Source organism: Pogonomyrmex barbatus, unplaced genomic scaffold (genome assembly GCF_055798465.1).
Source record: "Pogonomyrmex barbatus isolate J1 unplaced genomic scaffold, ASM5579846v1 scaffold7, whole genome shotgun sequence".
In the NCBI taxonomy this organism is placed as follows: Eukaryota; Metazoa; Arthropoda; class Insecta; order Hymenoptera; family Formicidae; genus Pogonomyrmex; species Pogonomyrmex barbatus.
The window spans coordinates 4059544-4071720 of record NW_028297171.1 but is presented as its reverse complement, the minus strand read 5'-3'; the positions used below and the strand labels follow the sequence as shown (position 1 = coordinate 4071720).

Genomic DNA, 12177 nt, shown 5'->3' with positions numbered 1-12177 from the left:
TCATATACCTACGCGCAACGGTACACGATCGATGCATGCGATTCATATGGAAATCTGCTGGTATGTTCCTCGAATGTCAAGATGGTATCAAGCGGTCGGCTTAGCCACGCGTGTTATTACATTAGAAACGCGTGGAGACTTTTCTGACGAGATATGCTCTTATAAAACTATGTGCAGGAGGAAAGGGATTTAATAATGAAATTAAGTCTTTTGAAAAATATGTCTCTGTTATGGTATGGAAATTTTAGAAGGTATCAAAAAATCATTTTGAATAATTTGTCTTATCAGTAATTCAAAATAAAAAGTTAAATTATTGCACCTATAATATCCTTCTAATTTAATTTTTTCATGCGTTTGTTATATAACTTTAATCTATTAGTAATTAAAACCTAACAAAATTACGTTTTAAAAAAGATAAAAATATAATGCCAAGTTCACGCGCCCCTTTTTTTATTTATGTAAAAGAAAGAATTTTATAAAAAAATTTCCATCTACAAAAATCTTTTTAGTAATAAATTTTATATTGGTACAAAAGATGTAATATCAAGAACTGGCGTCAACTTCTAATTTAATAAAATAAAAAAACTTTACAGTGAAATACATTTTATTTTATAGTTCATTTTTATTTGAAAAGTCATTTCATTATTTTTATAAAAAACATGGTATCAAAAAAAATTTCCTTGATTAGTTGGCAAGGACTCATCGATTATGATTTGAAAGCATTGGCATCGTGCCAAAATTTAAAACATTTGAATTTGACGGGCATTCGATTTCTCACAGTCGATACATGCAATACATCTTTTACGTATTGTCCTAAGTTAGAATTGATCGATATCTCACACCAGCAGAGATTAATTAAGCCGTTCGGATTTGGCATAAAATGATCTCTGTATAGACATATCAAAAAATGAGCGCTGCAAGAGCTGTCATCACAGAGGCGTTTATTAGCTCGCCTCTTGCGACAAAAAAAAAGAAAGTCACGGTTGATCAGGACGTTTCTTAAAATTTACCAATTTGAACTTTGCATCGCGATATCTCAGTTTGTAGAAAAAAAAAACACTTTTCTTATATAATTTGATACTCAGCTATCGATTAAGCGTAGTTAGAGCTTAATCAATCGTCATTGAGTTATGAAAATGTAGATCGAGTTCATCCCGGGGGTTCGTGTAAAGAGAACCACGGACGTCTCCGTTCGTCGCCGTTTCTACGCGAATTTCGCCGCGTGTGAACTTGATGTCGAGACACCACCTATGTCTCTTGATAAATTTTACGAATTATTCTGGGCATTTTCACTGATATAACGTGTTACATAATATATATCTGATAGTTTATATTAATATAAAGATGAGTTAATATTAATAAGAATACAACATTCTTAATAATCAAGTATACTGATTTACGCTATTATAATTTTCAATCCGATTAAGTTTAATCGATTCTCCTGATTTTTCCGCTTTCTTTTATCTTTTATCGTTTCTAACAAAAGATAACGAGTCGATTAAATGTCAATTAAATTTCTCTGATATTTAAGCAGAAATAGTAGCACATGTCAAGTATTCGGGTCAATTTTTGTCGTAGAGAATGGAAATTTGCGAGCACACTACACGAAGACGACGGTGCGCGCTGGTGAGGTCCTGCGGCTGACCGCCGTCTTTCAGGACACTCGTCGGGCGCCAGTCGCTAACGGCGCATCCGGAATGATTCCGGAAGGCAAGTGCTCGAGATCCTCGGAGCGAGATCAATATGCACAATGCTTGGATTCTCACGGACACGAGCTATTCGCACCGCTCTCGGCCAGAGGCGAGTTTTATGCGACCTGTCAGAGTGGCAGCCTCGACACCGGCAGCGACGCCGTGCTCTACAGGGTTCACCAGCTCGCCAGGAGGGATCTACCCCTGAGGGTAAATCTCATCGCGCCTTAAGATTAATTAATCGAAGCGAAACGAACCGCGTATATGATCCGCAGGTGCGTTTAGTCGCTGGACCTTTGCCCATACCGTTGCCGCGGGATTACAGTGGTCTGATGCAGTTGGAGAACGCAACCAGGGGACCCATAGTTCTCGGCTGCGCGGTGCCGCTGATGCCCGAAAGACCTTTACCCAATACTACGGTGCCGGAACTCCTGGAGCTCGTCGCGACCGGTCCTACCGCGCCCCGGGTGAAAAGAGCACGACTGGGATGCCCTTCCGAGGCGAGGTTACTCGCCTCGCCAAAAATGCAACGGTTACTTTCGGCTTGCAGGTAAGAATTTCACTTGCGTGGAAAGATTAATTATTTAAATCGTGCGATATTTTACATTATAACACAGCTTTTAGAGCTAAACTCATTAAAGAAGATTATTATAATTTTAAACAAGAGTCAATTTAATCAATATTATATAAAATTTAAGAATTTAAAATTAATTTGTGAAGATATAATAATCTTATAAGAAGAAAGGATTCTTTCTTAATACCGCTAAGGTTTATATTTTATGAAAAATTAACTCAATTAGCCTCGCTTCGTTTTTAATATTTGCATTATTAATGTAATATTTAATGTGAAAATATTTTACTTATTTGACTCTTAATGCAATTGAAAAATTTCTTTTTAATTGTCTTTGAAATAATTTATATGCATGAGAAAATTGGTACCGCTTTATAGAAGAGCCTTAGATCAGCGGGCGACTGAGCCTCGGGTCGCCCCGCCGAAACCGACGTCTAATAATAGTCAACTGAAAGAGTTGCACTTGAAGGAGATCAAGGCAAAGCCCGAGGCGAAGCCGATATTGCAGAGTTTGAAAGAGGGCTTGGAGCATATCAAGAAGACAACGATCCGCGATCGGAGCAACAGCCGCAACGTCGGCAATAACCACAGTTTCCTCGACAGGATCTCGAGGATAGCGCAAGGTGGTAAAAATAGAAATCCGGCGAAGAAATCGGCGTCTTTCACGTTCGCCGTACGACCGGAGATTGGTATGCGATTACCAGAGAGATACGCTAGTCTGGAATCAGAAACGAATCTGATACAGGCATCGCAGATGTCTAGGCAACAGGTGCAACGTTCAATCTCGACGAGCGTCCTCGAGGTTCAGAGCAGTAGTCCGGACATGGATCCGCCGTACTCCAAGGTGAGAGACAGCCTGACGCCATTGCCCCCTACACCGCCGCCGAAACCGGAAGAGATCTATGCCGAGATCTGCGAGCTGGGCGTCGGCAATGGTCCATTGCGGGATACATCGCGGGAGGAAAAACCGCCGCCGGTGGGAGGGAACGGTACCAGAGAGCGAGATCGGGGTTACGTGAAACTTGCACTATCCCATTCTGAGGTGTCCGACGTGTCAGCGAGCACCGGCGATGACGAGGAGGGCATTTATAATACTGTGTGCTGAGCGCGCTTTCTTCCGTCAGGATAGACTCTATGTCCGTGGGGAATCGTTTGCGACTCATAGTAACTGACTCCAAGGGTCGACCGGAACAAATGATGTGACGTGTATGGAGTCGAAAGGTCGCGGGAACTCTTCGACGCAGCTGCGGATATCGATAAACGTCTACAGGCGCGAGTAGTATTGGCGAACACTCGTCTCGAAAGGATCGTTTCGAGATCTTTGAATTAAAACGATCGAGCCAGTATTCTCATAAATAATGTATATTTTTTTTAAGCGAGAGATGCGGGAATATAAACATCAGTAAGTTTTTTACTGATTGAAAACCTACCATATATTTTTACGCGTGAGATTGAAAATTTGGAATTAGAGAGAATAGTTCTCCTGCGTAGCCGCCGACTTTCGATCATTCCGCCATTAAAAGGAGAGGTGTACTGTTATAAGTTCGAGAGAATCGTACGTTTTTCGATTTGGAAAGGAAGCGCGAGGAGATGAAAGCAGCGTATCGATCACGTTTGCGAACGAGTTGACGAGGATCGGGATTTACAACTTGGACCACCGTCAAGGAAATTGCTCCGTCGACGATTTCTTTTGCCGCGGGAGGACGCGAACGCGAACGTCCACTACGGGGTATTGCGTGGAATGATTTACAAGGCTGTTGACCGAGGGAAATGATCCCGTAATTACGGACCCCGGTGCATGCTGCTGCAGCGGATGTAGCGGGGCATGCCGACCGGGGATAGCACGCAGCTTCGCTTCTTCGTGGCTTCCGTCATTAGAGAATCTGTCGTCTCGCGAGAGGCGTGTTAATAGTAGCGGGCTCTTACCGCGATTACCTCGGTCATGACTGCTGAGTGACATCAATGCCGGAAAAACGCGGCCGTTCCATTAACTCCGCTCAGAAAATAATCCGTGATCGATGAGATTTAATATTGGAAATTGTGTACGATCCGTTTACAAGATAATATATGATATCAACGTTTAATTGAATTAGATTAGATTAGATTAGATTAGATTAAATTAGAATTAAATTTTCTAGATTCAATAAAATTTAAACACATCGTCAAACTTGAAAGATGCATCGATAAATCTAATAATTTTTGACGATATTAATTTTTTTTTTTAAAGACTTGTTTTTTATTTAAAATTCTTTTTAAAACAAGAACGAACGAATTTACGACTAAATTGAACTAGCTTCTTTAATTCTTAGGGTAAAAAAAATGGAATATATATTTTTACGTACATTTAAATTCGTGATGCGGTGATTATATTTATTAAAATAAGTTTGATCACATTTATTCGCAGTCTTTATTTGATTTGAATTCGGTTTAATAATGCAAGCACAGGATGAACAAATGAAATATTTTGACCAATGTTAGATTCATACATGGGATCGTACGGAGGTAATGTGAAGCAGGTCATTGGACGCGTTGATTTAAACTTTCCGAACACGTCCAAAGCCGGGATAGAGGATCGCGAGGCGCGGAATCAACGCGACACGGAGAAATCGACGGTAGAATGTAAACGAGCCGGTCGGCGGCTTCTAGGAAGAGAAAATTATCGGCGTCCTTCGAAGGTCTAGGTCATCATTGGGATCGTTCGAGGCTCGAACGCGAAGGCGGTAGCAACCTGGTCGAGCCGGGCCGTGCCGAGCCGAGCCGAGCCGTGCTTGCTCGGCCGGCCAGGGCGATACTTTGTGACGATTAATCCATTAGCTCGTCATGCTTCGCGGCATTTGGCTTTCTTTTCGTGTACGATGACCCCGAAGTTTCGCGCGCTCTCGCGCCCGATTGCGTGACGTTGCGCGATTGGCTGTTAAACGCGTGATTACAAACTTCGCCAGTACATAGCAGATACTGCGTTTGAAACGCTTCGAGGAAACCAGAAGACCTCCTTCTCTTTTGCTCTCTCGCTTGTTTTCTCCTCTCTCTCTCTCTCTCTCTCTCTCTCTCTCTCTCTCTCTCTCTCTCTCTCTCTCTCTCTCTCGAGTTCTCTCGCATGACGGAGCGCTTGGAGCTGTCAGTCGGCCGTTGCATCGAGCGATGATGAAGAAAGGGCGCAAAAATCGAGAGAACGACGGACGAAGATGCGCCTAATGGAAAATATCCGCGGGAGAACCGCGAGGGAACCAGGATTTGTTTGTTGAGGATTCTTGGAGGATCCTAACGGCTGTAATCTTGTCTAATTCGACTCTTCAGCGCCTGCTCTGCGCGAGCGCACGCTCGCGCGCGATAACGATGTTATATTTTCTAGATTTTGTGTATGTTTGAATGAAGTCGTTACGGAGGGTGAAAATAAAGACAAAGAGTTTCTATAACAAAATACAACGTCGTAAAAGTGTATCTTCTGTTGGCTTTCCCATTGGTAGGAATCAAAACAAGATCATTGAGTAGGTAAGTGATTTTTCAGTATAGCAATTAGCGTCGCAAATTTCTTAAAAGAACAACACAGTGTTAATGCAGTATTTTATAAGAATTTAATGGCAATATAAATTCAAGAAAACACAAATATAAATTTAAGACTATGTAAGAAATATTCATTCTACTATATTGCAACGTTATTCATCAATTACGGATTTGTAAAATAAATTACGTATCGGAATATTGTTTTCGTCGTTTTATAAGGAAAAAAATATAATTTTTTTTTGTTATGCTACTTCATTACTCTTCAGTATTTTCATCTAACAAGTGTATATGGAAGTATCTATTTTCTCACTAGCCGGTACACGTTCGCGATTACTCACTTCGACCGGAGCTGAAGCACAATCGCGAGCATGGAAAATTCGCGCCTAAACACACCGCGACCGTTTCTGACTTTAAGAATAATAACAGCAAAGCGCTCGCGCCGGCTATTGGTCATTAATGTTTTACGAGCATGCAGTACGCACAGCTGCGTCTATTCAATTATAGCGGAGAGTGAGGTCCAGACGCAGCGGCCCCCCGGCATGCCTCTCCCTCGTCTTTGCCCGAGCTCATCTCCCGCGCGTCCACCTCCGCCGTCTCCTCTTGTCCTTCTTTATTTCTCTCTCGAGCGCGGCAACGTGCATTTACGTCCATTAATATTAACGGCTCGAAACAACGATAATAACGGAGGAGCCACGGGGTAGCGGAGAGATGTTCCCTTCGATGGTCAACGTCGTGTGCAACGCGTCAGCCCCCTCGCCATGGCTCACGTTGACCGTTGCATGCATCATTCCCGCCACGGAGATCGACAATGCTCGGAAAATGATTTTTATCGTCCAGGTAAGTTCACCGGCAGAAGAGATTTTGCGCTCATCAGAACGAGGAACATTTCGTGAAATTTGAAAGTTCGATTTCGCTTTGAAAAGTACTTTTGTTTTCACAATCACAAACATTAGTTCTTTGTACGAACGTGGAATGATTAGGGCTAAATATGATGCTTCGAATTTTCTTGTTGAGATAATAATTAGCGAGGTAACTCGAAGAAGAAAACGCATAAACGATAAACCTGTTATTGGTTGTCGTAGGAAATTAGTACTCTGTGCAAAAACGTGGTATACAATGTAAGGCTCGAGAGATGTAGGTTAATGCGTTCTAAGTAGATTAAAAAGCGCGATAGCGCAAGAGACTGATCGTCTCTCGTGTGAAACGACCGGTCTCCTGACAGACGCTGTTATTACCGTAATTATTAGTATCGCGCCGATATCCTGAGCAAATACCACGAGGACTCGCGCGTCGATCGATCGGAACAACGTAGGGCGCTATCGAGATCCAACAATCTCGGGTCCACGAGTGCATATTTCAAGATCGGCATGCGTGAACGGTTTCAGGGACGTCGGGTTGCTTTTGCGGTCGTGTATAACTTGGCTTTACAACGCTAATGCGACAGACACGGAGCATGAGGTATCGTATTTCGCGGACCCGGGCCCGCCGATCGAGGAGGCATGTTTTAATATGCAAATTAAAATGCAAATATAATGCGACCCCTCGTTGTCTCTTACTCCTGTCTCTTCTCTCTCTCTCTCTCTCTCTCTCTCTCTCTCTCTCTGCTGAGTCTTTCTCTAGGCACATCTCGCGCGATTGTCATTCTGCGGACTGACAACGAGGATGCGACCGCGAGACCTCCCTTTTTTTCGCTACGCCCGAAGGATTTCATTCCATTTGTTTCTTATTTTGTTTCACCCGGTATTCAGTCACTCGTAACTGACGTGAGTCTGGAACGCGAAATATAATCTACCCGATGTGACGCGATCAATTCTCGAATTATTTAATTTCATTGATCAAAATTTTTTCAAAAGGATACACGAATTTTAATTGTGATGTAAGGAATTTTATTCGATAATATAATTTTTTTCATTAAACTAAAATCGACTTTTTTCTTATTTGAGGGTCGCTTACGATATTAAATCGTAAAGGATTTAACTGTGGGATATATAGTTTGATGTCTGAGTAGATTTGAAACCGTCGCACGCAAAGGATTAAATCCGTAACGCTATCTGCGGTGCATCTTCTCTGAACGACGATACAAAAGGATTATATGTAGAGTGGCCGGATGCGTCGGGACGGATCCTTGAGCTATCGCATGCGTAATGTCTTCATTCAGCTCGACTCCTATCATAATCTCCCGATGATGAACGAGCGCCCTTTATGCGAGGACGCAGAACGGAGCGAGATTAAACGAAGAGTCATCAATAGGCCGGTCGCATTAAACGGCCTGCCGTGTGCCCGCCGTGGAAAAATCGGAACGAGTCAATTAGTCGCACTCTACCTGTCCAATCTGTCACAATATACAAAACTTTGTCTTTCTCTCTTTTTGCCCTCCCTTTCGCTTTATTCTCCCCCCCCCTCCTCCTCCTCCCCCGAGATGCCTGCCTCTCCTTTCTTCCTTCTCGCTATTCCGGATCACGTGCCGCGGGCGAGATAACTCGGCGGAGCTCTCTGGCCACGTTTTACGGCGCGCTTTAACAAATAGCGTGTCACTGAATGTATCGCCGTGCTGCACGATACTATCGCGTCGACGTCGACGTCGACAAAAATTAAGCGCTGCGATTATTCATGAATGTCCCGCGATCGCGGCCGCGACGTAAAAAACTCCGCCGGCTCGCTCGGCTGCTAGCTTTCGGTAGCCGAGTTTTGCGTAAGTAAGCCGCACGTTCGAGTCCTTATAAACGCAACCGTCGCCGATGATACCGGCGATACGTATCTGCCATGCATGTAAGATCGATGCGCGTCGACTAAAGCCCATGATCAAAATTGCAGGGAGACCAAGGAGAGATAATCTTCGATTTTAATCTTCCGCAATTAAAAGTATTATCCCTTTACACGTGCATGTAATAATTTGCCGAGAGTGAAATTTTGAATTTTTGCAATCTCGCCGAGCACGCGCCTCTTTCTCTCGGACACGCTGTACCGCGTCGCGCCGCATATTATCCTTAAATATCCCCCGACAGGGCGTCCGACCTCTGCGTCGCGCAATTAAAGCGATCGCGAGCGATCTGCCGGCCGAACGATGTTCGCGACACGCGTGCGTGCACACGCGTACGCGCCGCTAAAGTGCACGCGTGACATAATCGGCCGCGACGCGGGGCGAAAACAGATCGACCACGGCCGGCTGACAAACGCAGAATGCAGCGGAGTAGTCGCGCCTTGTGTGTCCGCGATGTGCCTCATTTGTTGCAGCAGCCGCCGCAGCGTTGGAATCCCCGTTAGATGACGGGAGAGGATATACCCTGTCGTGTCGCGCCCGGCCTCTCTCCAATGCATACTAAGTAGTTCTGGAAAATCAGTTGTCGGTAGCTCGTAGTCCGCCGAGTCCGAGCGAAGGAATTGAATGAATCAGCCTATCCTGGCTGGCCTTGCAGCCTGTTTGCCAGTTCGCGAGCGCACGTACGTATTGCGTATCTGTACGCGTGGTACCAGCCACCTCCTCCTCCTCGTCACCAACACGCTTTTGTTGCGCTACAGCACGTTACAACTTACGCAAGTTCGCGGTTACATAAAAACCTCGGGTCCTTTGCGTTTCTTAGAACACCTTAAATTAAAGGAGTGTATAGAAAAAGATATTTTTCTACTGTTCCGATTACTGTATAACCCGATTATATTTTATTACATTATCTCTTTGAAATCTCTTTTCATCAAAATTTATTAGTTTTTTGTGTTCGTTTATCCAAATAATTGCATTTGAAAAAATTCAGAATGGTCGATATCGTATATGCGTTTTCGTATATGTATACTTATAATTTACGTGATTGCATATAGTTGCATTACTGCGAGCTCCTCCGTGATGGGAGGGGCTCCAGGGGATAGAGTGTAACGAGAGGAGAGAAAAGTCACGATGGAAGAAGGAGAGGAGAGAAGGAGGAGGAGAGGAGAGTACGTTGGCGTCGCCTGGAATGCCCGCGGACCACGAGCAGTGCCGATACGACGGGTTTACCTTTTACAGCCTACCTACCGGTCGTTTCATTCCGACTCTGCGCGCCTTCATCGTCTCCACGCGTTATATATCTCCCCATCCCCCCCCCCCTTCGTCTCGTTGCATCGCCGCTTTCACTGCCTTAAAAATGAATTTCCTCTTCGCAACATACGCAACTCTTCGATACCATATGTACTTCGATTAATTTAATTATTGGCCGCCACCTGCTGTCAATATGTAAGGAGGAGACTTAATTAAAGAGGATTTATATTAAAGGGATGTTATACCTCCTCGTTTCACGACGGCCTACGAGAGATGAATTGCGTCTCTCCGGGGATTATATTGCATTTGTATAGCTCAATCTTTAACGAATGGCTCATGATTAGATAGCAAATTTAAGAAACATGTCATTAGTAATTAGCGTATATTTCATTTCATTTAATTTTAAGGAAAAGATACGCGCCTGTTATCAAAATATAAAGAGACGGCTTAATTATAAATTTATTCGGAAAGGAGCAGAAAGTCTTCTTTTAAAGACAATATTTAGTACAATACTTTCTCAATATATCTAAGATTTTCATTTTTTATATATTTCTTTTTTATATTCTGGCTCACTTAAGTCATACTTTTCGTGTCGAATCGATGAGAAATAATGATAACTTTGGAAAATCTCGGTGATCGTGGATTGCGGAATTTGGCGCAACGAGATGCGACATTAATGAAACGTGATTAAGTAACATCGTCGTTCTTCGAGAAGATGTCATCATTTTTGCGATGATGTTTATTCATGATCACGATTAGCTACTTACTACACCGGCTAGATTCCGCTCTCCGCCCACCTCGTAAATTTTCATGCCTCATTGTATTCTCCATTTCAACGTTCTTTGCATCATCCTTCTGCGCCGCTTGAAAAGCGGCTTCTTCTCGCAACGCCATTTGTATAATACTGCAGAAAATATGAAATTGCCGTGTCGGGTTTTGAAATCTATTTACCGGCTTTAGAAGCCCAAATGAATTATAGGATCATTGGAGATAATTGGCAATTATTCTATGGCATTCTACGGTGTATAGGATTAACTCACACTAACGTTCCGAAATAATTTACACGCGAAGGGATCTTTCGCTTGATCGTGCCTCGATTGGAGCGATCGCTATTGATCAGATCGACCTGCCTAAGCTGGCAGTGATCCTATCCGAACCTCCTCCCATGTTCTCACTGGTGCATTATCGCCGCTCCCGAGACTATCTCCTTATAAAGCCCCCGAAACCACAAGCATCCGAGGGTCGATTGGCGCGCGTATTAAATAAATCGGAGAATAAGCATATTGGTATCGCGTATATACCGGAAAGCTATCAACAATCTATCCAAGGCAAGCGGCCATAGTCGTTGCAGGCAGCGTCCATTTGCTCCCTTAGGTTATCTTAATAGGATTTCAATAGCCTGATTTGGTATCTTCTCGTGCTATCAAGCGTCCTGAGAAAACAATCAGTGGCGTATTCGCTGACGCTTCTAAATAAATAGCTAATTAAATAAATAATATTTAAGGAATCCTCGTGACCTTTCATTATTTTGTGTGCAAACATATTTTAAATTATATTCTGCATGTACAAAACATTTTCTTTCGAAATGTTTTTTTCGAATGTATTCTATAGCTGGAGAGAAACAAATTTTTTTAATATTTTCTAATAATATTCTTTTAATATTCTTTTATATCTCATATTAATATTAATGTGTAACTAGCGATGATCTTTTGCATTTCTACGGATTCTTAAAAATTGTTGAGCCTGAGATCTGAGTATATCGCTAAACGGCGTAATCTCTACACATCGCAAGACCAAAAGGAGATCTGACAAGCATCGTGCTGCAACTTGACTCGATAAGTATGATCATAAATTACAGTAGCACGTTTCAAACATAGCGGAAACATTAATAGCCACGCTACGCACACCAGTCACAGACGATCATCGGAACGATCTAATAATCCTCCGCCACGGCGGAGGAGCGGTTAATTAATGTTCTTCTTTAAGGCGCTTATATTCGAGGGTGAGACTCGGGCTCGCGCTTTAAGCGCTCGACGGTATTAGCACCCGATCCAATTTCTCGTCTTAACGAGCGCAATCTGGTCGAAGGGAGGACTACGTGACGCGCCGTGATAAACACGCTGGTCGTCCCAAGGCAACCGCCCACGAGCGGATACCTCGTTAGTGACAGATGTGAATTTCACCCATTAGCACAATCACGGCTACGTGCGCCGTGTCTTCTCCTCCTCCTCCTCCTCCTCCTCATCCTCCGTCTCTGCATCATCTTCTCCTCTTCTCGCGTCTTCCAACATAACGCGACTAACGGAACTCGCGGACGCAGACCGGAAAAGACCGCCGCGCTTCGGAATGCCGACGCGTGCCACATCGCTCGACATGTTCCGCGTGTCCATATACGAGGCTCT

The 12177-nt window shown here is 43.5% G+C and overlaps 1 protein-coding gene across 6 annotated transcripts in view; it reads left to right on the top strand.

The window, feature by feature from the left end:
* Positions 1–3696, top strand: part of LOC105428052 (uncharacterized) — a 40190-nt gene extending 36494 nt beyond the window's left edge. For all 6 annotated transcript variants that reach the window (XM_089083244.1, XM_089083240.1, XM_089083242.1 and 3 more), the window contains 3 exons: positions 1579–1901; positions 1967–2241; positions 2641–3696. In XM_089083244.1, coding sequence (XP_088939370.1) covers positions 1579–1901; positions 1967–2241; positions 2641–3367 — 1325 coding nt within the window. In that variant the 3' untranslated portion in view covers positions 3368–3696. The remainder of the gene's footprint in view (positions 1–1578; positions 1902–1966; positions 2242–2640) is intronic.
* The last annotated feature ends 8481 nt before the right edge of the window (positions 3697–12177 follow it).